General features: G+C 44.8%; 1 protein-coding gene across 6 annotated transcripts in view; it reads right to left on the reverse strand.

Annotated features, from left to right (window-relative positions):
• The window catches only part of csmd3b (CUB and Sushi multiple domains 3b), a 180,967-nt gene that overhangs the window by 9,128 nt on the left and 144,152 nt on the right, over positions 1-27,687 (reverse strand). For 4 of the 6 annotated variants that reach the window (XM_052070278.1, XM_052070279.1, XM_052070276.1 and 1 more), the window contains 30 exons: positions 26,405-26,518; positions 26,207-26,302; positions 25,874-26,077; positions 25,658-25,782; positions 25,078-25,174; positions 23,794-23,898; positions 23,398-23,516; positions 22,825-22,894; positions 21,622-21,738; positions 21,310-21,519; positions 20,717-20,905; positions 19,899-20,076; positions 16,898-17,043; positions 12,950-13,030; positions 12,526-12,639; positions 12,256-12,444; positions 11,914-12,072; positions 10,165-10,353; positions 9,663-9,848; positions 9,385-9,579; positions 9,106-9,279; positions 7,259-7,432; positions 5,592-5,765; positions 4,723-4,908; positions 3,792-3,965; positions 2,141-2,323; positions 1,870-2,046; positions 989-1,168; positions 578-751; positions 324-497 (listed from right to left, as the gene is read on the reverse strand). In XM_052070278.1, coding sequence (XP_051926238.1) covers positions 324-497; positions 578-751; positions 989-1,168; positions 1,870-2,046; positions 2,141-2,323; positions 3,792-3,965; positions 4,723-4,908; positions 5,592-5,765; positions 7,259-7,432; positions 9,106-9,279; positions 9,385-9,579; positions 9,663-9,848; positions 10,165-10,353; positions 11,914-12,072; positions 12,256-12,444; positions 12,526-12,639; positions 12,950-13,030; positions 16,898-17,043; positions 19,899-20,076; positions 20,717-20,905; positions 21,310-21,519; positions 21,622-21,738; positions 22,825-22,894; positions 23,398-23,516; positions 23,794-23,898; positions 25,078-25,174; positions 25,658-25,782; positions 25,874-26,077; positions 26,207-26,302; positions 26,405-26,518 — 4,653 coding nt within the window. The remainder of the gene's footprint in view (positions 1-323; positions 498-577; positions 752-988; positions 1,169-1,869; positions 2,047-2,140; positions 2,324-3,791; positions 3,966-4,722; positions 4,909-5,591; positions 5,766-7,258; positions 7,433-9,105; positions 9,280-9,384; positions 9,580-9,662; positions 9,849-10,164; positions 10,354-11,913; positions 12,073-12,255; positions 12,445-12,525; positions 12,640-12,949; positions 13,031-16,897; positions 17,044-19,898; positions 20,077-20,716; positions 20,906-21,309; positions 21,520-21,621; positions 21,739-22,824; positions 22,895-23,397; positions 23,517-23,793; positions 23,899-25,077; positions 25,175-25,657; positions 25,783-25,873; positions 26,078-26,206; positions 26,303-26,404; positions 26,519-27,687) is intronic. The other 2 variants (XM_052070281.1, XM_052070277.1) reach the window with 1 other exon arrangement.

Raw genomic sequence — 27,687 nt, forward strand, 5'->3', positions numbered from 1 at the left:
GTAAGATAAAGTAACATGTCTGTAATTAGGGGGGCGTCAGACAACTGTTTGTTCATGGGTGCATATATTACATCGCCTAAGGACAAATTGACACTTTTTTAACCAGCCAACAGGTTGTATTTGTCTCCTTGCATGCTGTTTGTTGATTTAAAAAAAGAAAAAAAATGAGAGATAATATATCGCTACATTCCTTCATTGTTTATCTTTGTGAAAAGTAATGATCATGGTTTCCACTTCAGATTTTTTTTTTAATTTAATTGTATTATTATTATTATTTTTTTTTACCTCATCCAAGAGAAAAAGAACAAAACAAAACTGTTTACCTATACAGCGGGGCTGTGTCCCACTCCAGCTGCCGTCACTTTGGCAGAGCCTGGTTGCCGCGCCGACCAGAAGGAACGGCGGCGAGCAGGAGAAAGTGACTTCCGATTGGTAGATGAAACTCCGGCCCTCGCGGGAACCACCCGCTGGGGTACCGGGGTCGCCGCAAAACTTGGCTGTAAGAAAACAAAACACAATTGGCGATGTGGACTCTGTCTGCATGGCAGGTGAAAGGCATCGTGGGTTGCGAGCTTACGTAAGCACTGCGGCAGCATCCCGCTCCAGCTTCCGTTGGCCACGCATGTGAGAACAGCCGGGAAGGACAGCTCGTAGCCTGGTGAGCAACTGTAGCTCACGCTGCTGCCCCACTCAAAGTCGCTGCCCTGCAGGACCCCGTTACTGACGGCGGGGGGAGTCAGGCACGTGACCGCTAGTCGGGATGGGTTGGGGAGGAAGAAGTACCCTTATGCTTCTCGATGCCACAAGTAGTATCGGTGAAATAATGTGCTCGTATTGTATTGTGAGTCTTTTTCAGTTCGGAATCTATGGTTTCCTTACAAAACATTGATGATCGGGCAATTGCCATCCCGTGTTAGGTCTGACATCATCAAAACCCATTTACAGTATCCTGTTGGCAAAATATCACGATAATCGCACTGGTCATTACCTGTGCATATGGGCATATTTCCGCTCCACGTCCCATTCTGAGTACACATCCTGGTGGGTGAGCCGTCCTCCTCCATCTTGTATCCGGGTTGACACTGGAAGGTCACGTTTTGGCCGATAGTGAAGTCTTCACCGTAGCGAAGGCCATTTGCCGGAAGTCCGGGATCGCCGCAGTTAATCACTTGGAAATGGCAGAAAAAAAAGATCAGGGCTACAGTTAGGTTTTGGAGTAAGGATAGGGTTGGGGTCTGGTCCATTCACACCGCCTGCGTTAGCATGGATCTCATTTCCTTTAGTGGCTTCAAGTCAAGTGATATCTGTGAGTGACAGAGGTCCTCTTGGGTCTCTCTTTGGAATCGCATTAACATTCTCTTGACTGTACCTGTCAAGTCCTGTCCTTCATAGCCTAATTGCTATTTGAAATTCCGCGAAAGCCGCCACCGGATGCGTACATGGCTATTAATAGATGTCCTGTCATCTTCTGCCTGGAAGTCGGGCGTGAGGATCCTTTTGTCCTATCAGAGGCCGTTTTGAGTCCGACTAAAATTTAGCCCCAAAAACAAAAAACAAAACCAAAAGTGAGTACCATATTTTCCACACTAAAAGGCGCAAGGGATTATGAGGCGCACCTTCAATGAATGGCCTATTTTGTAATTTTTTGGGGGTTCACCGCTTTATAAGACGCAATCTACAATGCATCCACTAGATGGAGCTGCGCTGAAGGAAATGCCAACTGAACGCTACACTACACCCTGATTGATGTCAGTACAACTTATTTAATCAAGCAGCTACACAGTTCACTTAAGTGTAGTGAGTCAGTGAAGAGCTGAATCAGTAAAACACGGGGTTACAAATTTGGAATCCAAGTATCAAACGCCTTACTGGTGCAGTTTGGCTGTATCCCCGACCAGGTCCCGTTGGCCAGACACAGCCTGGTGGCGGTGCCAGAGAGGAGGTACCCGTCCATGCAGGAGTAAATGACCGAGTGGGAGAAGGTGGTCCCGTCCAGGCGAAACACTCTGCCGTTGCTGGGAGTACCAGGATTACCGCACTGGATGGCTAGAAAATACACATATATAAAGTACAAATAGTTTCGATTTTTCAGGTATGCGTCAGTTAAAATGTAAGCATTTCTCTGAGCGCCTCCTCTTACGTTTACAGAAGGGCTGCATTCCCGACCAGGTCCCGTTGGGAAAGCACATCCTTTCGGCCGAGCCGATCATTTCGTAGCCCTCCGTGCAGCTGAAGAACACCTTGGAGCGGATGCGGAAATCCGTCTGTTCCCTCGAACCGTGGGACGGGATGCCCGGATCGCCGCAGGAGCCGGCCGTATCACCTGTGTGAGGGTTTGGAAGAAGAGAGAAAAGAAAAAAAAAATTCAGACCCTTCATATGAAAACATAGCACTCAAGTACACGTAACAAGTGTGTTTGCGATCGTACACTTGAACAGAGGCTGAAGAGTGTTTGTATGTGTGTGAAAGTGAGTGTGTGATCTTTGCTTTGTCCTTGGAGAACTGCACGGTCAGCAAATTGTGTGTGCGCAATGTCTCACACAAAGACACACAACGTATATGATACATCTTACTTTCATATTGCCGCTGCTTTACGACATATCACATATTGACAGCGCCAAAACGATTTGAGGCTCCAAACACAGCTGGCCAAAAGATATGATTTTCATTCCAACGTAGGTTTTTTTTTTTTAATTTTTATGGACTTATTTATTTATTTTTGCTTGAGTGCATTTTTGTTTGCTTTACGAGCGATACGGACGCAACGCTGCCAAGTTCATTTCCAGTAATCCATTATGCAAGCGCATTTTGCATGTGAGTAGACATTCTGTGTAAAATGAATGCGATACAGTCTAAATGATAGCTCTGAAATGTGGCCTTTGAGGTAAATTAAAATCAAAGGACTGTTCGGGACACTAAATTACAGTGCGGGGAGAAGAATGATTGAAAGTGCAACGTTATAATAGAACTTTCACGTGTTATAATAATATAATAATATGGTAGGGGTGGGAAAAAAAAGTCCTTGAGTAATTCGAGTATCTCGATATGAGAAAATGCTTGTGGATTTTTTTTTCTCCTCCCGTCTAGCATAGCATAGCAAAGATCATCCGGTATATCTTTATGGGCAAACATCACATCTTACTTTTTTTACAATTCGAGATGACCCTCTTAAAATGATGATTGTGTTTCTCAAAACTGTAAATTGATGATCTTAAAATTGCAGGTTCCCTTTTTTTTCCCAGATAATTACGCAGCTCACATTTCATCCATAAATACTGAAGATGGTAGAATGAGAAACCCTTCGAGGAGTTCACATCCTTCCAAGCGGCACTGGATGCCGACGTGTTGTACGCTCCCCTTTGGTGCGTTGCCGCTCCCCGAAATTTTTTTTGGAGGGTTTAGAACAGCTGAAACATCAAAACTAATTTCCGTTTTACTTTGGCCTTAAAAGCAAACAGACTTTTGTCAGAGAAAATCATATCGTTTGGTGGAACATTTTAACAAGTCTCTTTTGCTTTATGCGCCAGTAAAACGGTCAAGTTCAACTGGAAGCGGCGAAGGGTTCCGAGCAATCACACTTCACTTCTTATTTGGAGAACTGTGCAAGTGAGAGAGACCCCTCCCATTTCTTGAGCACAAGAGAGTGACAGCACGTGCTAAGGGATGCCCCGAAGGCATGTCTTTCAATTAATTGAAGTGTGTTTTTAATCAACAAATCCATACAATTCCTCTCCATCTATTGATCTGATGGACCCCGCGCTCTGTGTGTGTGTGTGCCTTTCATAATTTACCAGAGCAAAAGGGCATGGGGGCGCTCCACATCCCATTGAGCTGACACATCCTGGATGACTCCCCCTTGAGCTGCCTGCCACCCAGACAGGAGTATCGAACCGTCGAACCAAATGTAAACTTATCCCCGCTTAGCACGCCGTTCGGGGGAGAGCCAGGGTGGCCGCAGTCAACAACTGGGGAGGTGGAGAGAGAGAGAAAGAGAGAGAAAGAGAGAGAGTGTTGTAAAGACACTGATTGATGGAGCTTAAAAGGAAACAGATGGCTGTGGGACACTGAGGATAATGTTTCAATGACGGCAAGTGTCACCGCTTTGGCTTTTTTTTCTGACGCAAAGGCAATAAATTGACATGCTCTGTTTTCATTTTGATCTCTATTGAAAACAAAATGACTCGGGGTCACGCCGTGTTTGCCATTAGCGGCATGCGGCGTTTCCAAGGGGTCTTCAAAAATGCACTTTGGGGTAAAGTGCAATCCGGTTGATTGACTGTTGGCATAGTGAAATCTATAAAGTGCAACGGTACAAAAGCGAAAGGATTTGAGGGTGCCTTTATCTGCTTTCCATTTGAAAAATGTCAAACTCACGAGAATAAAGAAGGATGCCGTAACGCTGAGAAAACTGTTGAACGGTGGGATGATTTCCATCAAAAAGGAATTTGAGGATATACCGTCGTCTTCATGATAAAAACAAGATCAAATGAATATTTTGCAACTCCGTTAATACTTTGCTGAATAAAGTTGTGTGAGAAAAACATTTTTAAAAAAAGTTGAAATGTTACAAGAAGCCCTAATTACAAGATGAAAGGCAATTTTAGGAGAGGGGGGGAAAAAAAACAACAACCAAAAAAAAAAAAGCAAACACATCTTGGAGGGTAACAATCGCGCTATTTCGATAACCTTGACTGACTGGTGCTGTTTTGGTGCATCCCTCACCGATGCATTCTGGCAGCGGCTTGTCCCACTGCCCGGTGGGCTGACAACTCAGCACAGGCGAGCCGAACAGATCGTAGCCAGGGTTGCAGTCGTAGAACACCACCGTGCCAAAGGTGAAGTTGCCGTGCTCGATTTTGCTTTGGCGGATAGAGTTGGCCGGGATGCCGGGATCCGAGCAGTTGACCACTGCAGACGGACGGACACACGGACACACAAACGAAAGCATGTGTTATTTGGCATTAACCTGACAGGCTCCTCCCCCATCAACGTGTCTGAAAGAAACACGAGAAAGGCAAACAAATGCAATGGGGAGGTGGGTCCGTCATGCCATCTATTGGCTATCGCAAAGGATTTTCTTTCTTTGTGCATTTTGCGACCAATTGTTGCATGAAGATCGGTTAAGGATGGGGCCTACCACTTAAAAATGGGGCAAAATTGAAGTGAACATCAAAAGTTGTTTTTCATTGAGCATAAAGAATAAGCATCTGAGTGTTGTTATATTGCCTGTCTACATGTCTTGCACCGTCTCACGTGTTCAAATATTCGTTGTTTGAAGGGTTACATTACAATGCTACTTTTACTAGCCCATCTATGGCGTTTTGCAGTGTGTGCGTTAACATTGGGCTAAAAGACTTACATCAGACAAAGTGAAGTGGTTTCGTCAAATACCAAATGTGGAATTCACTTCAGTATGACATAACATTAAAAAAATGTTTGAAAAAATCTGCCAAACAGTTTTTGCTGGTTGTAAAGCTCGCTGTTGCCGTTAGCACTCCTATTGACAATTTCCAGGGTTCGGGCAGAACGATATACAATGACTTTGCTCCGAAGTACAGTTAGGAGTGAATACACTCAACTTTTCTCCCCACCTTTACACGTTGGGGGCGGGTGGCTCCACTGGCGGTTGGCCTGGCAGTGGGCGCGGGCCGGCCCCTCCATCTGGTAGCCCCGGTTGCACACGAAGCTGACCACGTCATTGAGGTTGAAGCCGTTCCCCACCGTGCGGCCGTAGATCGGGCTGCCCGGGTGGCCGCAACTGATGGCTGAAAGAAGGACAAAACGCATGGCGCCATTTTCTCTCATAATAGAATTCCCAAAATGTGCATGTTTTTAATTTCATCATGGATTGTGTGGATGTTACTTGTTGGACATTTTTTTTTCTTCCCCCATACAGAATGCGTTCAACGTAAGTCTTCCATAAGGTGCGTATATCTTACTTCCTAATGAAGCGAGCAACTGGCAGCGAGTGTGGTTATTCAAGAGACACGTTGATGATGCTTGTTCTAAATGTTTGTGCTTTCATTAAGCATGACTCCATTTCCTCCTTCTATTACGTGATTGGTTCCTCAGAGAGAGAAACTAATTATACGGCTTGAGGGACTGATGTCTGGAAGAGCATAAAAAAAAGAAAGAAAAGAAAGAAAGAAAGAAGGCTCACGTGGCGCCGATTCGTCAACATTCATCAGTACACAGCGGCAAAGGCCTCACGGGCAATTTACGGATGTCATTTCAGGAAATATTGTCCCACGCCATCCCCCCCAGTGATGGTTGTGAGTGTCCTGCTCTTCGGCGTGGCAATTATTCATCCCTTAGCTTGATTCAATGGGGCTGCTTTAAAAGTTTTAGCGCTGACGAGGCAGTTTTTGACATTCGCACGAGGAGACAGGTCGAGAAAGAAAGCGGAGGGGGATGATAGAACGGGGAAAGAAACGAGCGTGGAATGCTGATGAGGGAGGACATGAGGGAATGGGACGCATTTTTATTTTTTATTTTTTTAATTTGGGAGAATCACAAGTGTGCGCGTCCAAATTTCACCTAATGCCATCAGACACGCACGTGTGAATTTGTGTGCGCCACTAATCTTCCGTAATGAAGGGATCATTTGCCTTGCAGAAACAAATTCAAAAAACATGTTGCACCGAGAACAAATTCATTAAGTATTTCAAAAATCATATTTGCTTTTGGGTCAGCTCCCCGCAAAGTTGCAGCGGGGCTGACAAATTATGGAAAACCACGGTGGCCCTGAGTCCTGCCGACGGGGAAACATAACTAACATGTGCAACTCTATAAAAGCCACGGGAATTATTGTTATTTAAATTTTTTTAATGTTCCATTCTTCACACCAGTCCTAAGTTTATGGTGTGCAGTTTGAGAACCACTCCGGCGAACAGAGGATTCCTTTCACATCACAAGTCAACTAAGACTTTAGATCCGAGAGCAGCAACCGATTGATTTGAGTCTGTTTGCAGATTCAAGAGCGCGGCAAAAAAAAAACAAAAAAACAGGAAGTCGTTAGCACCAGTAAATGCCTTCTATGACAAGAGTATGCATTTTGATTGTGTGGCGCAGTGAGTGCATCAAGCGCCGCATAAGCATGTTCCTTATCCAGATGGAACATAATGTGATAACGAAGCCTCTGCAGACGCGGCGTATTGTATACATAGCCACGCGTTGTCTTAGGAGCTCGGTGGCGGTTTGGCTCAAAAGGTTGTCATGGAGACAGACCCTGATGAGATTCATCTTTTTTTTTGCTTACGTATGCAGATGGGAAGCTGCCCAGACCACTGGTTGTCCTGGAGACAAATCCGAACCGAAGAGCCTATGAGTCGGAAGCCGGGAAGGCACTGGTACACCACTGTGTCACGGTAACCGAAGTTCTCCCCGATCACTTGGCCGTTGACGATGCCCTCCGGGATGCCGCAGTGACCAGCTGCAGAAACAACACCATACACAAACACACACGCTGGGTAAAATCCAACTAAATTCAAGGCTTATTTGCCGTGACAGTAGGATACGGCGATTCTAGGCTACTGCGGCTTTAGAACACAGGCAGCGGGGCCGACGGACCATTCATTGGTTGAAAGTCCCTGAGGTGATCAACGTGGTAGTTTCTTGGTGACCCTAAGAATGAAAAAGAAGTACCGTATTTTTTTGCACTAAAAGGCGCACTGGATTATTAGGCGCACCATCAATGAATGGGCTATTAAAAAAAAATATTCATATCTTGCACGCACTGGACTATAAGGCGCAATCTAGAATGCATCCACAAGATAGAGCTACAGCCCTTTATTTGACTCGAAGCCTTCTGCTTTCATAAACTATTTGGGAATCTGCGAAAAAAACTCAATTATTTAGCAGTTTAAAAAGGCTCAGATGGTCAATTGGCCCGCAAGCACTTCTACAGATGCACCGCGGTTCTTTGTGTTGTTTCCAGGAGAAGAAGAAAAAAAAAAAGGGAGGCACACATATTCTTTTGAAGATGGGTTGCCTAATTGGATTGGGATTTTTGTCCTTTTCAACTCGCACTCTCCGACTCGATTCGCTCAGTTGCACGCAAGGCAGCTAATGAAAGACGATGAAACGCATTGTTTACAAAAGGGTTCTCAGAGTCAGATTCGATGATTGCGACATGTCAATTTGGCTGGTTGGGATTATTTGACATTTGTTGGGTCTGATCATAAATTCTTTTTGATTGTGATTAAACACGAGGGCACTGGGTACCTTGCAACACTCCAGAGCACAAAAAGAGGAATCGTATTGTATCTCGTATTACAGCTAGCTAGCTACTAGTATAGAATTTCCTTTTATTCAGTCTAAACGGTGGTGTGCTGACCCCACCAGGTGGTGAGTGAGATTGAAAGTGTCATGTCAGTTTGCCACAATAACAAAGAATTTGTCATATGAGTTGATCATAATTAAAAATCGAAAGGCGAAGTTTGATGTAATAACAAATCATTGGTATTGGGTTTTGATCATGATTAAACACCAGAGGGCTGGGATGGCAGTACGTCTGTCTAGACGTAAAAAAAAAAAAAGGGGGCGTGGAGAGGGGGGGAGATTGCACCTTGCAACACTGGAGTGCCACAAAGTTTCTGGAATATTCTTCGAAAGTCATGAAAAGTCATGCAAACGTCAACCTGACTTGAACACGGCCTCCAAATAAATATTTGATCCAGAGTCAAATCACGTAAAACACTTGCAAGTGGTATTTTCTTTTTCCCCTTCGCCTCTTGGAGTAGCTGGAACGAGCGTAAACCACCAAGGACAAAGGAGCGCTTTCCTTCGAGGAAAATTCAATTTCTTTTTTTTTTTTCCTCATTGATCTTAAGCTAAGTCTGTTTCGGAGAAAGAAAAAAAAACTGGTATTGAATCTAAATGCTGTTTACGTGGCACCGAACAGCTCTTGGGTGCCGTAACATCTGTCAGTGCCTGGCATTTATTTTGAAGGTGGAAGTTTGGTGGATTTACCCCAGGGGGTCCCTCTCAGCTACTTTTAATACCCGTCTTCATTTGACAGTCAAGAAACATCCAGCTTCCTCTCAAAACGGGCGAGCCTTCTCTGCTTGTGAAGTGATGCGCTAATTAGCGTTTACATCCACATACCTAAACAGCGCGACTCGGTTCCGCTCCACAGCCCCGATGACAGGCACTCCCTGACGGCCGAGCCCACCAGCATGAATCCGCCATCGCAAGCGAAAATAGCCGTCGCCCCGAAGGTCGTCTGTGTGCCGATCTTCTTGCCGCTGGGCGGGGACGGCAGCTCGCCGCAGGAGATGACTGACAAAGACAAGGCGCAGAAATAAGCAATGGCCGCAGGAAAAACGTCTTCCGGGGTGACTCAACCACCACCTCAACCGCAAAACCTAAAAGGTATTGACTCACTCTGACAGTGCGGCCTCTCGTTCTTCCAGCTCCACACGCCATTGGGGAGGCACTGAATGTGAGCGGGTCCTAAGCGGTAGTAGCCGGGGTCGCAGGTGAACACGATGCGGGTCCTGTACTCGTAGTGCGAGCCGTTCACGATCCTCCAGCGGCCGTGCTCCAGGGAGAAGGAGCCGATGCTGGGGCACACCACCACTGCACAACAGAGAAAGTCACAAACCAAAGTACGGTGACAAACGGCGGTAACGCCAAGAGGGTTTTTTTTCCGTTGCACCGACCCGAGCACCGCGGGATCTTGTTGTGGTTGCTCCACGTCCCGTCGGGCTGGCAGATGGCCGACGTCAGTTCTTTGCTGGAGAGCCTGTAGCCGTCGCTGCAGAAGTAGGAGACGCGCGTTCCCACCGAGTAGTCGGCTGTTACGACGCCGCCGTTCGCCGGCGCCTTGGGGGCTCCGCACGAGACAGCTTGGGGAGGACAGAAAGACGAGCGCACGTTACACACAGTGGTTCAAATGCGGACTTAATGCACCGTTGATGTCTTTCAAGCATGCCGGTTTGATGTCTTCTTTGCTTGGCTAAAAACAGATGGCACAGGACGACGAGAGTGAGTGAGTGCATCCTGCTCTCAGATCACTTCAACTGAGCGCTGCTATTCATGTTTCTACGTTGTTGATTTTTTTTTGTCTTTAAAATATTTTCTTGGCATTTAATTTGCAATCAATCGCATCGAATCAAGTACTGGTCCCGCAGTGTTCAGTTTTTAATTTTCCCTCGCACACACCTTGGCACGCGGGCACCGGCGAGTCCCAGCCATGGTGACCGAGCGGCGTGCGGCGGCAGGTGGCCGTGGCGTTGCCGACCAGGCGGTGTCCGCGGTCGCACGCCCAGCGTACCACGCTGTTGACGTGGCCGCCCGTCTGCGAAGAGATGGAGCCATGCAGCGGCGAGTCCGGCGTGGAGCAGTACAGCGCTGCACGGAACAATTCCAAAAAGGGACGAGTTGACGTCACGTGATGAGAACGACTTGAAGGAAAGCGGTTACTTCGAAACACCGTCAGCGGCTGTTAACAACCTCGAAGCTTATCATCATTAACACCGTAACAACTCTGCAATGACACGAACAGGCTAATTGTGTCAAGAACTTTGCTGGCCCGGTTTGATCATGTTGTACTTTTAAATAAGTCCCTTTGGGGTTTGTTGAACAGGAGTTTTATTTTCATGTACTTTATCAGGCGTAGCGTTGCTAAACAACTCGGTGCTAATCAGCATGTTTTTGTCACGTGCCACTTGTTAGCAATTAAAACTTCACCTCAGTGACTGTGTGCTTACGAACCTAAATCGAACCTTATATCAGCTTTGAAGCTTGCTCAGAGGCAGCTAACTTCATAAACAGATCGAGACGATAGTGGGGAAATAATTAAAGGGCGGGATTTGGAGTCCCTCCGCAGGTTGCATAGCCTGAAGTCTGCTGGAGGGCAGCTTACTTGTATTTGGAGAAAAGTTCACTCACGAATACAAACACCTGAACACAACGGTAACCTCAACCCGAAATAAGAACCTGAACCAAAACCTAAGAAATAACCCCAACTGAAACCCTGTAAGATACATTCTGATTTGTTCCTACATACATTACATTTGTGTGAAAATAACTGCTGGAAACTGCCATTATGTAGTACTCAACTGTAGCTCAATACGCGTCCCCCCCTCCCCCACTTTTCCACAGATTTTTGGGGGGCGTAGCTTAAAGCAGAGGCCCAGTGCACTTGGGCCTCGGCACGAGTTGTCCTTGCCGTGCTATTTCAGAACTTCAGCGGCATTGTTTGCATCAGCAGTTCTCCAGTCCAATGGTAACGCGCAGTGAGCTAGCTAGCTAGCTATGCCAACATCCCGAAAAAACATCTTCCCTTTGGACAGTCCGCTGGTGTGGCTGCTCTATAGGTCCAAATATATATATATATATATATATTTTATGATCCAACTATTTCAGTTCCAACTCATTATGCTCTGCTGTACTGCAAGAGTTACCAAGTGGGGACGTCACAAACATCTGCTCCAACTCTCCTCCATCACGAATAAGAGCATGAACTGAAAGGTCGGAGGAACTAACCAGGTCTCACTCTCATCATTTTCCCCCCTTCACTGTCAAAAAAATCCTTGACTAAAATTCCATTACATGAGAAAAGGGTCCTCAGCGGACAAAACATTCCAGTCCAACTGTCTAAAAAAAAAGTGGCGCCATCTGTGCTCCGCGGGATCCGCTTGGACAGAGAGCGGACCTTACACAGTGCATTCAACTGCTTGAGAGGCGGTCAGAAGTGAGGCTAATGTGCTCAAGTAATTTTTAATAGTCATATTCTGCATTTTTTTGCAGAGAGTTTTCTCACAAAATTACATTAAAAGTCTTTCAGGAGCCATTTTACAGCCCACACCTTCGCTTTGAGAACCGGTCGTCCTTCTGTCTGCCTCTCCGATAATCTTCCATGCAACGTGATAATGCTAATTAGTAGTAAAATAAAGTTGGGATACATACTTTGGTACTCACCAACATAGCGAATTCTGAAGCCTCTCTTGTTGGTGCCGTGGTCCGATGACCAGCGCACCAAGAACTGGTGCCCGGAGGTGGTGATGTTGAAGGGCGTCGGTAGGTCACCGCTCAGCGTGGCCAACGTTGGGTCGTTGGCGGATGGACCTGAGGTGTGGAAAACGGACGGGAAGGGTCTTGATCAACTTTGAGTGATGGGGTAATGAGAAATACACTCGTTGTTCATTTCAGCGATGGCTGCACGGTAAGACTTTCGTTCATATAATGTAGAGTAAAAGCAGCCATGTTTGCATTCTACGATGTTCTAACGCCAACTTTTTTTTTTTTTACCATCAAAAATTTCCAACACGTCAAACTCTCTCTCCGTGTGAAAGCTTTCAAAGGTGATGGTGACGTTGTAGCCCTTTTCCACGCTGATGCTCCACGAGCACATCTGCAGATTGGGATAGCTTTCGGGCCAACCGGGACTCAGGATGACACCCGACGAGTCGTATCGCACGTCGTGAGCGGGGCACTGAACTGAAGACGAAAGAAAAAGAGCATATTTGATTGAAATCTTCTCATAGGTGTGGCACGGCGTAGAATATTCCAAGCAGGGACCTTGGCACGTCGGCGGCGGCGCGTCCATCTGGAGCCGCTCTCCCAGGCGGCAGGTGAGAATATCGCTGCCGACCAATGAGAACCCAGGATGGCACCTGTACCTGATGATGTCACCTAAAAGCAATTAGGATGCAATGTTAAAGCAATGGACAAGGAAGCGATGGCATGAGGTGCATTTCACTTTTTTCAATTATACTAAACTGAGCATTGTTCTCTTTGATTTTCAGATTTTTCGATTACAAGTTGCGATTCCGCACCGCTATGGCCCGGCAAGTTATTTGTTCGTGTCCTTTGAAAATAAATCGTCTTCCGTGGTCTTCAGAGTGTCTCGTTTGCAGCGCGCTATCAAAGTGACATGTCCGGAGGCGGGAGAGGGGAAAAAAAAACAAAAAAAAAAATACGGACGGATAGGCGGACGACTCACCTATCTCCAACTCGCCGTCCTCCATCAGCATGTCAGCATTGGGCACCTCCGGAGGGGGCTGGCAGACCCTTAATTGGTAGGCTAGAAGATGGATGACACACAGGGCCGAAAAGGGGAGCAGCAGAGGAAAATGTATGAATGTAGAAGGCACTGCAGAGGTTAAAATGCACCATTTATTTTGCTTTATGCTTTACTTAACCCTCCGATTGAACTCCCTATTGCGCCTGTGGTTAGGTCAGTAAGGAAGCCGGAGCGGCCACACAAATACATTGCTTGTCTTGAATCGTAAAAAGCAACAGCCACCGGGCTGAGAGGCTGCAATCGATACGACTGCAAGACCATAGATCACTTAGTAACCCGGCTAGCGAGTGGCCCAGAGAGAAAATACAGAGAGGGAGAGCGCTGAGGGCTTTAAGTCAGGATGAAATTGACGATGAAAATAAAAAATCTGCCAATAAGTATCTGCTGCCCTTGTGCATATCTGAAGACTCAATTTTTTTTAATGAATGCACTGTGTGTTTGTGTGTGTGTGCGTGTATGTGCGTGTGTGTGTGTGCGTGTGTGTGTGTGCGTGTGTGCGTGTGTGTGTGTGTGTGTGTGTGCGTGTGTGTGCACGACATCCCTAAGAGAAGCAATTGATCTCACTGATCTCAAAAGCATTTTCATAGCCTGTTCGTTGTCTTGAACTGTCCTTGAAGAGCGAAGCGTTTTCATGTTTTTAAGGCGAGTCATCAAACTTCGCCGCCCTGCTCTGCCCACACGAACGATGAGAGAGGCTTCAGAACGATGAGCAATTCTGCCTCGCTCGTCTGTCTTGTGTACGTGGCTTGACATTTCGTAGCAGTCCAACAAAATCTCTTTTTCAAGTTAATTTTTGAAAGACACCAGACAATAGCCATACTGTCTGCTTCAAAATGGTGGGCTCTTTTTTGATGGTTTTTGTGGGTCTCCTCATGAGGGACTCAAAATGTCATGATGCCAAGTTAAATTGTCTTTGGTGCCTAAAATTTGGTAGCAGTCAGACAATCTTGAGGTCAAGGTAATGTCTCCTCCCTTTTAGTTTAGTCTTAAGGAAGTGATAGTCATGACGGTTCTAGTGTTACTGAGTGAAACAGGAATCAGGGGTTCAACATTTGATAACAGGCCGAACAAAAATCTAGGACAAGTTCACCTATGAAGGATCCTTAAAAATGGGCAATCATATACCAATATGACTGCTTCAAACAAAAATGGCAGTTTGTTCGGACATGGCCTACGGAGATTTGCTTGTTGGTCTGCTCATGATTGACACGTCGACCAGAAGTCAAGCCGGTTGTAAGAGGTGAATTATCAAGAATGTCGGGATTAATCACATTTTAGAGACAAAATTAAACTTTCCAGTCTCTGCTTCAACAATAAGGCACAGTTTGTACACCACACAAATTAAGTGGAGCATCACTTTTTTTGTGTACAGAACGCTAACAACCACTGTCCTATTTTTCAACCATCTGCAAGCTACTACAGTACACGACCACACACACAAAAAAAAACAATCACTCTAAACCTTCCAGCAGATGGGACTTTTTCTCGACAGTCACAACCTACCAAGATGATTCATTATGAGTCTGACATCTGTATAAAACAGTGTCGAAGAAAAAAAAACACAATTACATGGAGGAGCAATCACCACAAACCTCTGGAAATTGCTGTGAGGAGAGGACAGGAGATCATCATGTATATGTATGAGAGTGAGAGCGAGAGAGAAGGAGAGGCTGTGTGTGTGTGTGCGTGTCAGGAAAGTCACGAGAAATGATTGTGTCAAATTAAAAATTCCACCCCGAAAGGCATCTTTTGAGGAGGAAGAAAGAACCCCCTGCTCCCAGTGCAAAAAAAGCAACAAAAAAAAAAACCCGTCAACATATTAATCTCAGAGATAAATGTAATGGAATTCAAGAGATAAACTATAAGCTTTAAAATGATGTTCAATGTGGTCTTCAACTCGTTTTCTAGTCAATGATCAAGGTCATAGATATAGTCGGGATAACATTTACTGCCCCTTTTCTCGCTAGCTAGCTGTTGATTTGTTTAGCTAGCTCGCTAAATAAATAAACAAATAAATAAATAAATGAATAAATAATAGCTAGCTAGCTAAATAAATACATGAATAAATGAATGAATAAATCATTTTGATTTGGGCAGAACCATAAGAAGGAAGATGTAACTCTACTTGTTGTCTGTTAAATGGAGAGTCAAGGATATGGACATGTAAAAGTGGCACTCATGCGGCGAGTGCCACTACGGTAGATTTTCTTGTGCGCTGTCGTCCAGATAGGGGGTGTCGAGAGCTGGTTGGTTGGGAATCTGAGCTTTCTTGATGTTGATGTCAAGCCCCCAGGAGCAGGTGGGTTCTGACAAAAACATTCATGACATTTTGAAGGTTGGCTTCAAAGGGAGAAACTCGCGTGTTGTCATCCGAACGCTGGCGCTCCGTGATACGGGATGTGAGCGCCCTTGCTTTTTGTTCTGAACGTATTCGTATTGAAGAGCCGACCGTCAATCCTGCCCGGGAGCTGGTTTCCCTCAGGCAGGTTGGGGCTGTTCAGGTTGAGGACGATGGTGATGAAAACGGCCGACAGAGTCGGTGCAATAATAACACAGGCATGCTTGAAAGAAGTTTTGCCTTTGAAAAAGGGCTGCGGGATTTTTCAGTCTACTTTCGCTTGAATATTCGTGGTAAGAAGAAACATCTTTTACTCCTTCCCACTGAGCTACGCTACACTCTCAACTTTTATTCTTCCACATCCATGATTTGGTTTGTCAGAATGACTTTCACCTCAGGTGATGTCACATGACTCTTTTCACCAACCCAAGGCAACAATTGGTGACGCTCGACTTCAATTTCAACAATCAAAGGGGAGCCAGGTGGTCACATGACCCGGAATCAACTGTTTCCAGGCTCACACAGAAGCAAAGTGACGACTTATACGGAGCGTTGCAGAAAGAACAGAGTGTGCCTCACAGTCAAAAGAGGCAAAACACCCCGAGCACCACACTCAATATGTTGACTTTTCAGATTAAGAAAAAATAAAACGGCTATTGTACATCACGCACGTCGAGGCCACACAAATTGTCAGTCAAGGATGTAGCAACTCAAACAACAATTGTTTGAGAACATGTCAAATGTCGGGGGTTGATGAATTATGATTACAGAACCAATGTTGTGCCGTGATGGGAAGTCACAGCCATTGTCTACCTTTATATAGAGAACTTTCAGAAGAACGTGCTTTTATTGAGTTGACAACCGCATTGTGAATGAATAGATCTAGAAAAAAAAAATCATGATTAATGCCGAAGAGGGTTGTCTTAATGAAGTCAAATAGAATCACACGGGAGGGTTGATTTTTAAGACCGGTATGATGAATTCAGAATTACACATATTGTTTGTTGGACATTTTTGACTCAATGGAAAAGACGGACTTGGGAACAATCAGAAGAAAGGACAGTGCAAAAAATTTTATTCCAAGCAACGGTAATGCTCTGCTGTGGTGGAGATCGCGAGTAGAAATGCAGAGACGTAAGTAACATTTGTTTGAGGAACATTTCGAATGTAAGATGTAAGTCAAAGTAATGGCTGCCCAACTAGTTTTCGACTTTAATGAGTCGTAAAGGATATTATAAGTCTATACACAGTATGCGTGGAGGAGTAAGGCAAAGTTTGCTGCCACACAGACGCTCTGCGGTTACAAAAACAATTCATTTCACTTCTTGGCAACAGCTAGCAAACGGCGCAAGGAACACCTACCCAAGCGGGTTTCGATCTACTCTAACTTTAAATTGTTCTTTGTGCAGCCGTGCTTCAACCCTCTCAAGCACAACTGCGAGTGACCTAACGAGGATGAAGCTAAATAATCCACAACATCGACAACACCAAAACAGATCGCAGTCACGACTGACAACGTCGTCGCTTACCGTGGTAGCTCAAAACAAAGAAGCCAGCTCCGGAGAAGTCCGAGTGGAATTTGATGAGGATGATGTTGGAGGTGGAATAGACCGACTCCAGTGCTGTGTTGCCGCTGAATTGGCCAATCTGAGGAGACGACTGGTCCGGACCATCCCTTCAGTGAACACAGAAAAATCAGTTACAATTTGCTCCGTAACATCATCATAAAGCGTTGGGGCAGAGGACACCCGCATCCAAGTTATTGCACTCATTAAGTGGTCATTTGTTGTCAGGAAATGGGCAAGACATTAGAGTTGAAGAGGTTTGATGATATTTACGAGATAAAAGTTGGAAAGTGCTGCACCGCCTCGATAGATACAAAGTGCCCTTGTGTGGATGCCGCCAAAAACCATACGCGGGGACAAAGTTCAGGGACATTGTACTGTTGTTCTCCGACGGCATGAAATTGGTTTGTTTTGTCAAAATGTCGAATTGGCAGTTATTGAAGGCTGAAATCCAAATACAAACCCACTTGGAAGCGAGCATTTTTTTTTGGGGGGGGGGGGGGGGTGTCTCTCGATGACGCGGCGGTTCAAACAGAATTGGCAATCATGAACTTCCGTTTTTCGGAGGCTGTCTTTGAACGCCTCTCGAGTTGAACCAGAAGAGAAAAGGCACGGAGTATAAATATATATAAGTATAAATAAAGTGTACGCTTTGAAGAGCTGCAACATTTATCTATACTGTATGTGTACTGTATATATTTGTGGCTCTGGAGCCATCGGTGTCCGGGACGTGATTTTCCAGTGTAGCCTCAGTTAGCATGCAGGGAGTCATCTGTCAAACCACCAGGCCCTCTGCGGAACGCAACAAGCACCTGCCGACGGGCCGCGAGGACGAAATGGACTAAAACAGCGCGCAGTGTCCGTGATTTAAAAAGCGTCATCATGACATCCCACTTCCTTCTGCTATTTTCGGGGAAAAGCCATCCGTTTCCCTTTGATCCATATTAAGAATCCGGCCTGCTCAACCGGCCTGCGGATGCAGACCGTGAAGCGAAGACTCAGCAAATATGATCGCTCCCTGTATGAGACCAATTAACAGAGAAACTCGAGGGCTGGCATCTGGCTCACTACCTGAGGAGGGCCGCTGTGCAAATGGCACTCCCCCCCAAGCCGACGGCACTTCCCGCCGAGAGACAGTTTTGCCGCGGCAGGCGCGATGATGCGAGTGTCAGCGCCTTTCTCTTGATGTGATTTCAGCAATTTGGTTCACGCGTATGCAATTTCGCTCAGCTAACCGCTCACGGAAAGACAGAATGGCTAATTACAGGGCAGCGCGGGACACAAGTCAAATATTTTCAAAAGATTTGTTTAAAAATTCGGGATGTACACTCGCAGCCAGTGTCGAGTCCAGTGGCTCCGGCCTCCTTGAGTGGAGTTTGCATGTTCTTCCCGGGCCGGCGTGGGTTTTCTCCGGGTACTCCGGTTTCCTCCCACATTCTAAAAACATGCACGGCAGGCTGATTGAACACTCTAAATTGTCGCTAGGTGTGAGTGTGAGGGCAGATGGTTGTTCGTTTTTGTGTTCCCTGCGATTGGCTGGCAACCCGTTCAGGGTGTCCCCCGCCTCCTGCCTGAATGACAACTGGGATAGGCTCCAGCACCCACCGCGAACCTTGTGAGGATAAGTAGATCGTCGAATGAATGAAAAGGATGTCCACTCATGTCACAAAGTTCGGCATAGCGGGCGTTTTGGGTGAATTTTGATTAGTGAAGCAAGAGCGCCACAGTGTCATCAGCAGGTTGCAACAGAGCTACCAGGAGACTGGAAGAGTCAGTGAAAGGCATAAAAGTGGATATCCTCAGGAAATAAAAAACAAAACAACCGCGTTAGGGATTTGGCTTTTTCGCTTCTGCTACAGTACAAGATTGATAGTCGTCTTGTTTAAACCTGCACAATTTTTCTGGGATCGTCAGTCTTGGTTATGGCCTGGTTTTGAGTTGCACAACTCATATCAAGATTCAGGGCTAAATTTATGGGCGGACTTGTTTTAAGGTGTTAAGGCTTTTGGTGGGATTTGAGGATGTTCGTTCGAGCTGTGCCGCTTTGTGCTATTTATCTTGTTTTTCCGTTGCACAACTTTTGTTGGGATTATGGTGGCCACAGTCAAACTTTTGACATTTGTGGATGATGTGCAATTGTTTATTCGGGATGTGGGAAGTCGTGTGAGCTTTATGGCAGTCTTACTTTCAAGCTGGGCATCTTTTAAGGGATGCATGGCAGTCTTGTTTTAACCCGTGCAGCTTTTGTGTGATTTGCAGTAGGCTCACTTCAAAATGAAAAACGTACAGGAGATTTATGGTCATAATATTCACCATTGTTGTGGAATTTATGGTGGTCTCAAGTTACGTTACACCATTTGAGATTAACGGTACCGCTAGTTACAGTCTGATTTGAATTTTTGACATTTTTCTGAGCTTGTAGGTAGTTGTGTTTTGAAATGCATTTTTCTGGCGGGGAGATTTCTGAGAGATTTTAGAGATTTATGTTCGTCTCACTTTCGGCTGGGCATTTCTCATGGCATGCGCGGTCGTTTCTTTTTAAACTATGCGGCTTTTGTGAAATTTACAGGAGTCTGACATGAAGATGGATGACTTTGGGAGGACGTCACAGTTGTCATATGGAAGCTGTGCAACGCTCTTGCAATTTATGTTTGTCTTGTTTTACGTGTACTTCGGAAAGATTTATGGTAGCAGTGACTTTTGCGGAAGGTGCGCGAGTCTTATTTTACTGGATTCTTACTGCGAAATGTATCACTTTTGCAAGATTTATGGTCGTCCATTTTTTTTTTCAAGCTTTGTAACATTTCTGAGATTTATGGTTGTCGTACTTTAAGATGCAAACAGATCAGCAGAGGAAAAAAAAAAGCCATTTGGTGATGTTTTGGAACCGGACCTCTTTAAAATTGAAGTTACGCTCCAAAAAGCGTCAATAGCTGCGATGACACTATGAGGAAGGGCCACCTACCACACGGTGATGTAGTCATAAATGGGCTCCGTGCTCAGTACTGTGAAGTTGATGTAGATCCCGTGTCCGGGTGGGACCCTCACGCTCCACACGCAGTCCTGGAAGTTGGGGTATTCCTCAGGGTGACCGGGAGAGTAAATAGTTCCATTTAGTGAGGTGATGTTTCCACCACAAAGAGCTGTTAAGGATGATAATAGCAAACATTATGCACATTTTTAGTGTTATGACCACTGGGCAATACGCTTTACTAAACTTTTTAAGCCAAGCGGTGTCTTCAACCTCATCAACGTTTGTATTTATTTCCATTTTTTGCAGCTCCCCAATGGTGTTTAGCTGGATTATTAGTGTTGGTTTACCACCCCAAGAGGGAATAATGCACATTAAGGGACATACAGTAAAAGCAGAAGTCCTCAAAATTGCCACTCGAACGGTACTTGGATAAAAGTCCTAATAAAATAAGACTATAATAGCTTAGAGATATGTTTCTTCCACGGCAATTAACTGCAGTGGTATCACAACACTCTTTTTAGTGCCTTTTCGAATAAATCTTGTTTTCTTTTTTTGTTTTTTTTTGTAATGCTACAGGTCACACGTGCTCCCTCTAATTGCATTTGCCGTTATTTCTGCTATTATTGCGGCACGTATCCATATCAAACAGTCCTAATAAAAATTGCATTTGCCGGGTTCTGAATGGGAGTCGCTGTGCATATCAAACAGGTAGCACTGCATAGTGAGATAAAGCTAATTGAGCGGATATTAATTACAATATTATTGTCACAGCGTTTTATGTACTTATCTATTTAAAAAAAAAATGTAACCTGCACATCGAGGTAGCGGGTGATTCCAGTTACGGCTGAGTCCATGCAAACATGTCAGGGAAGCGTCCCCGATGAGGGAGTAGCCAGGAAGGCACTCGAAGGACACCGTCATGCCAACGCTGAAGTCGGTGCCAATCACGATGCCATTCTGGAACGGACGGGGGTCTGGGCAACTCTGGAGCTGATAGGCTGTTTAAAAAAAAAAAGTACTACAATGGCCGAGATGAAAACATTAATTACAAGTTACAGTCAAATAACCTGTTTGATTTCAATAACCATGCGACCGGTTTGGCTGCGGTTTTGAGCAACCGTTTTGGCTTTGATTACTTCGATATGCAACAAGAGAATAAGTCATAATATCGTGATTAAAAAATATAAATTTAGTGCGATTTGATAATGTGATTTTGATGAACTACTCCCAACTAAACTGTTTCATGTCTTCGAAAATAGATTTTTTTCTTCATATACACATATTTGGAATTGACACATTTATACTGTATTACATGTTTTCACATCTATAAATACTTGAATTTGTACTGTATCACACGTGGTAGCTGGCATCCATTTTATTGGAAATCGGAGCCACATTTTACCCTGGAAGGTGATGTGGAAGCCGGGCTTGTTCTGCGAGTAGTCACTGTGGAAAAAGAAGCTGGTCTGATGCGTGGTGCTGAACAAAGCCCTGGGAATGAGCGGACCGCTGAAGCGGTCGATGACTGAGCCCGTCTCCAGGCTACCGCTGCGTATTTCCAAGTAGTCGTGGATGGCTTCCGTGGAAAAGTTTACAAACTGCAGATGAATTCCTACGCAAATACGAAAACAAAACTTGATCAGATTGACTACGAGGCCCTGGGCATGTGTGGTATGGGGGATTAAAATAAATAAAGAGGCCACAAGTTTCTCACCGAAACCGACAGGTAAATTGACGGTCCAAGTGCAATCTAATCCACTGGGGTAATTGCCTGGGTAACCGGGGCTGAGGATCACACCGCTTACATCCGTCAGGGCCCCGCCACACTGAGCTGCAAGCGCACACGCGGAACACACAGTAAAAATAATAGCAGAAAGGACCTTTTGAGTTGTTGGGGGTTTTTTTGCATCTTTTTTTTGAATGGCAAATGAAGTCTTTAATGGATTCTTCGTCACACTCGCGCGCAAAAAAAAAAAAAAGTGAAGCGGCGCAATATCCAATCCAATTAATTTGCAGCGCAAGGTCAAAGATAAACATCCAATTTCGATGCATCAGTGGCAGCTCATGGGCAATCACGCTGACCAAGAGCACTTATTTCCCCTCGCAGCCTTTAAAATTCACTCACACTGAGAGCTAATCACGTCGCACATTGCTTCACGACTGCTGCTTGCATTATTCAAAAGTTGAAAATGGACATTCGAAACAACACGGACAACAAGCATGCTAACAACCTTTTCGCAACTGTAATGTGAATTGGGCAACCATGTTGGGGTGACTACGAACTGGAACGCTATTGATGCTAATGACCGATTTAGAGCAACGGAACCTGGGTGCAGGACTCGACTTAAAAAAAAGATATATTTCCCATCTTACTTTCAATAATAATAATAATAATAATAATAATAATAAATGACCTTCTCACTTGATGCTAATCATATTTTATATTATAAGAATGTTGAAATAAAAGATAATTTTATAGGAAAACAATTTTATGCAAATAAAGATATATTAAAAAAAACTAACAAAAAATAAATAAACTGATGCATTTTCACAAGCATGAAGACATAATTGATGAGGAAAAAAAAATCAAGTTTGTCCATAATTTGTAGATAGAAAAAAAGATGTTGAAACAGCACTGGATAAAATCCACATTTTACAAACTAATAAGATCTACCCGAATAAAGAACAGTTATTAGGACAATATCACGAGTAGTTATTTCCAACTAAAGGTCTCTATTTGATTTTTCTATTTATTATAGAAAATTTCCATTTTATCCATTTATATCTATCTATCTATTTATCTATATATATTTGATTTTTTTCTAGTCTATTCGACCCTACCCTATGGCATTCTCGCAGCATAGGACGGCAAGATGGCATCTGCTGTGGCCGGTACCGATGAAAACGTGTTACCTACCAAGACAAAGAGGGACCGGGTAGTTCCATCTGCGAACTGGTCCTGGCATGCACGTGATGTGAGCATTTCCCTACAACGATTAAACAAAAAAAAAAAAGAAGAAGAAATTAAGTTTGAAAGCGTAGCAAACCTGATTAATGGCATTTGGACATTTTCTCTCACCCACAGAGATGAGGTAGAGACATGTATTATTCATAGCAGAGTGGATGTAGTGACGTTTCTCTCTGATTCACTGTTTTAAGTACTTTTGCTTTGTGCAGCCGAGGGGATTAATAAAAGCGAGGGTGAGCTGAGACATTGAAAATATTTTTCCTTTTTTTTTTAAAATTAATACGGGGTCTAAATGTGCTCTTTTTTCTTGAGTAAAAAGCACACAGGCTCACCTGGAGAGAATAGCCTTGGAGAACTACACAAATACATCCAATAAAATTGTCTTATAAAACAGAGACATGAGGATGATATCTTTGTTTTACATAAAAAAATAAAAAAGTCGGCTATTTTACAAGAATGAATTTGAACTTTTGGGAGGATAATGTGAGAGAAACAAAAAGAAAAAAGTCAATGCGGACATACCTGAAGAGAATATCCTTGTTCACAGGAGAACTGCACGACGTCGCCCACCATAAAACGATCGCCCTGTCTTGTGCCAAAGTTTGGAGTCTGGGGCTCCGGACACGACTCCAGACCGATAGCTGAAAAAGGCATTTTGTGCACATAAAGTTGCTTAACTTTATATGACTAAAATTATTACATGAATATAAATTTAAAAAATCCAATAGTTGTTTTTGTTTCCATTTATGAAAATGAAGCATTCATTTTGCAAGAAAAAAAAATACATCAGTTCCTTTCCCTTTCCATTTATCACTTATGAGACATCATCCACCTCAACCAGCGTGAAGCAACAAATTTCATCTGTGGCTTTTGAATATCCGACTGTAAAAAATATGATGTGTCACTGTGATGGGCTACCTGTATATTCTAAATGAAAGCCGGCGGCGGATACACTGATGTCGGAGCTGAAACTGAGGTAGAGGTTGTTGGACGTGCTGTTGAGCAGTGGTGGGATGGTGGTGCCTGGGAGAAGGGGGGGGGGGGGGTAGGGGTAAGCATGAGAAAAAAAAAGACACCTGATCACACTGATGACAACCTGGCAGAAAAATAAACAACAACAAAGACATTCGCTCCTCCTTTGGAAGGAGATGCAAGGGTATCGCAAATTGTTGTTTCATTTGAGGCTGATGTTTTATTTGAACGTTGGCCTGACCTAGTTGCGAAGTAAAAAAAAAAAAAAAAAAACAACGTCTGAAGCCAAGCTGTCACAGTTCACCGTGTTTCTGCCTCGTGATGCCCTTTCATGTTACGGAACGCTAAGCTACTCAGTACGAAAATCTCACTGCTGCGCATCCGTGTTAATATTGCTCTGTGATATTTGGCAACCCATTTGACGATGTCAGTGCATTCCTGTTTTTTGTTACTATTGTTCTTGTAAACTGATGATTGGCTGGCGTGATTGAGGGGAATTAATTAGCCTCCCGCTGTTCCTTTTTCCATTCCACAGGAAAGCTCATTTATTATCACGACAGAGCATTATAAATATATAAAGATGTTTTTCCTTGCTGAATGAATAATGGATGACGCAATGATTAACGGTGTGAGTTTTACGCTAATTATTATTTTGCAAGGATTTCATGAAGAGTTGTACATTTGTGGTACTCTTGGCTGGCCAGATTAAAAAAAAAACAGTCAAATGTAGTTTTAAAATAAAATCAAGATGGAACTAAAAAAAAAATAATAATAAAGAAAATCTCCTGTAAAATCATGTACTTTGATTTGAAATGTCTAGATTACAGAAAAAAATTCACAAGAATAAAAAAAGGGATTTTATGTGAATAATCGATCTTTTTTCTTGTCCTATGGTTGCATTTTTATGGTGTGTTTTGTGAACAAATATGACGCGAATAAACTGAATGATCATGTCTGAAACTCATTACGTCCTCGCTTTTTCCCGCCCCTCCAATTTTCTGAGGCATCAAACAAGATTGCCCAGTTACATATTTATTACTCATCGTTAAAAATAACTACCGGTCGAGTCGATTCTATTGCATGGCCTAAACAAAGGCAACGTGCATTTGGTTTGTAGACAATCCAACTGCAACGTCATATGCGATGCTACCATTTTTTAAAGACTTGTGTTTCTTGTATTCCCTCAAAGGTCTCGAGCGAACATGAGCATGCCGGAATAAAATGTCTTACCGGAGTAGCTTCCCAGCCTCGGCGCATGGTTGTCCGCTCCATCGTAGAAATCCAAAGAGTCCCAGTTGTGCTCCGTGGCGAAACTCACAACCTGAACCTGAACAGAGAGAACGTTGGTCATAAATCTGTGAAAAATTGTCACAATATTACAAGATTGTAAGTTGCAATTTTACAAGATGTACTTCTGTTAAAAAAAAAGGGGGCGGGGCATCTTATCAAGTTCAAACCAAGTTGATGAAATAAACACTATTATTCTTTACTAAATCGAGATGGACAAAAAAATAGAATGAATAAATAACATGAAGAAAAAGTGGCATCGTGTCATGCAATTTGTGTCTGCCCAATACAACCTCTCTTGATTTGACACGCGTGGCAGTTTATCTCTGAAGTGCCTTGAGAGTGCTTCTGTTTGCCACACAATCGGCCGTTATCTCTTTCGTATGAGACGTTATCGGCTCGTGCTTGCTCACCGTCCGTCCCTCCCTCCATCTGTCCGTCATCCCGCCTAATAATCTCTTATCTCCTCTCGGCGTCCCTGCTTGCTCAGCTTTCGAAGTCAATGATACGCAAGGTCAGTTACCTGGATTCCGGCGCCTTCGGGGACCGACACCTTCCACACGCAGTTCTGGTTGTTGTCGTACGGTTCCGGGTAGCCGGGCGACAGGATGGTGCCGTGACGGGAGCTCAACACACCGCCGCAGGGAACTGAGAGGAGGATATTATTTTACGAGAATACAGTTGACCGAGTTACTACGACAAGTGCATTGCATTTTTTTTTTTGGGCTTGCTTAGTTACCAATACAAGTGGGCAAGCTGTCGTTCCACTGCGCCAGGTTGTCGGGCACACTCTCACAACGGATGGCGGAGGAGCCGTGCAAAATGTAGCCGGGGTTGCACTCAAACTGGACCATGGAGCCCACCGCAAAGTCGTTGCCCAGGCGGTGGCCGAAGCGCGGCTCTGGGACCGAGCTGCACTGAGTGGAGCTGGTCCGCGGCACGGCTGGTGACAATGACAGGGAGACAATGCTGCTTTTGACTGATTCGATTATCTGCAGTCATCATAACGTTAAGAAGACATTAGAATGTCATAGGAAGCGTGCTTTTTTTGGGGGGGGGGGGACAGACTGACCTTGGTAGACAAAGTGGAAGCCTTTTGCCGTTTCCGGTCCCACGGTCGTAAACTTCACGGTGATCTGATTGCCCGAACTCAGCGGTAGCGACTCTCCTGGAACGAGATAACGTTTCATTTGTTTCCAACGCCGACGCCCCCTCGGCCTCGCCACCACGACGCTTTCATCCATCGACATACTCATCCATCCGTCCTTACCGGAGTGGGACCCGGAGAGAGATGACAGCAGCGTGCTCTGCTGGGTGGGCCCGTCGTAGATCTCCACCACATCGTTTAGCGACGTCTGGAAAAGCACAAACTGGCCGAAGAGAACTGAAAGAGGGACGATGGGAAAGGGCAAGTGAACAGAGAAGGCCATCACGTTATTCTGTGGCCAAATCCAGAGGGATACAGTCAACCAGGATTCCTTTTTTTCCCCCTCAAGAAAAAGCAGTGATTTTAAGCAAAAGTTGCAATACGACAGTTAAAGACTCCAGAATAGATGTGGTAGCCCGTGAATCATACATCACAAGCCGTGTTGGCTCAATACAGCCATCAGGAGGCTTCGCGTCGGTTTTAAAATCAATCTGGGCTGCAGGAGCCGCTGGCACTTGGTGGTTAATTACCAGCTAACGTCTAAAAGGACAGCGCTTCTTCTCCGCCTTGGTATATGATGAAAGGTGTCGCAGTGGAATGCGAATCGCGCCCCGGACACCCATATAATTCGTCATCAGGCGCCGACAGGTATGGCAGCCTCGGTCACACGCTCCCTAGTATTATCCCTGTTTTTGTTATTTTCGTTTGTTTTTGGCGACCCTGAGCGGCTTACTTACACGAGGGAAAAGTTGCTGCGCATTGGGGAGTCTACGCTCGGTCTTTTTTCACCAGCACACGAAAATCCACAAGGTTTTTCGGAGCTAATCGCGAGCGGAGCGGCTGCGCTGTACGGAGCATGGAGACGCCGCCGGAGGAGGGGGAAGCGAGCCGGCGTGCTCGTCAAGCTCAGGCAGCGCGGATTTCGAACCCCGCTCCCATCGATCCATCTTGCTAATCTACGATCTCTGCCAAACAAGATGGACGAACTTATTCTCCTCACAAAGACCAACAAAACATTTGCACGTTCTGCTGCGCTCTGCTTCACTGAAACCTGGCTCAGTGACCGCCATCCAGATCCCGCGCTACATCTACCCGGCTTCCGCCTTCTCCGAGCCGACCGCGACACGGAGCTATCGGGGAAATCGAAGGGTGGTGGGATTTGCTTCTATATCAACGAAGAATGGTGCACTGATGTCACGAAGCTCGACGCACACTGCAGCCCGGACCTGGAGTCGCTGTCTTTAAACTGCAAGCCATTCTACTCGCCACGTGAGTTCACCTCCTTTTTACTAGTCGGTGTTTACATTGCGCCACAAGCTAACGCTAACACGGCGATACAAACGCTAGCCGAACAAGTAAACAAACTCGAACTAAAATACCCAGAGTCACCCCTGATCATTTTGGGC

This window comes from Hippocampus zosterae, chromosome 7 (assembly GCF_025434085.1).
Source record: "Hippocampus zosterae strain Florida chromosome 7, ASM2543408v3, whole genome shotgun sequence".
In the NCBI taxonomy this organism is placed as follows: Eukaryota; Metazoa; Chordata; class Actinopteri; order Syngnathiformes; family Syngnathidae; genus Hippocampus; species Hippocampus zosterae.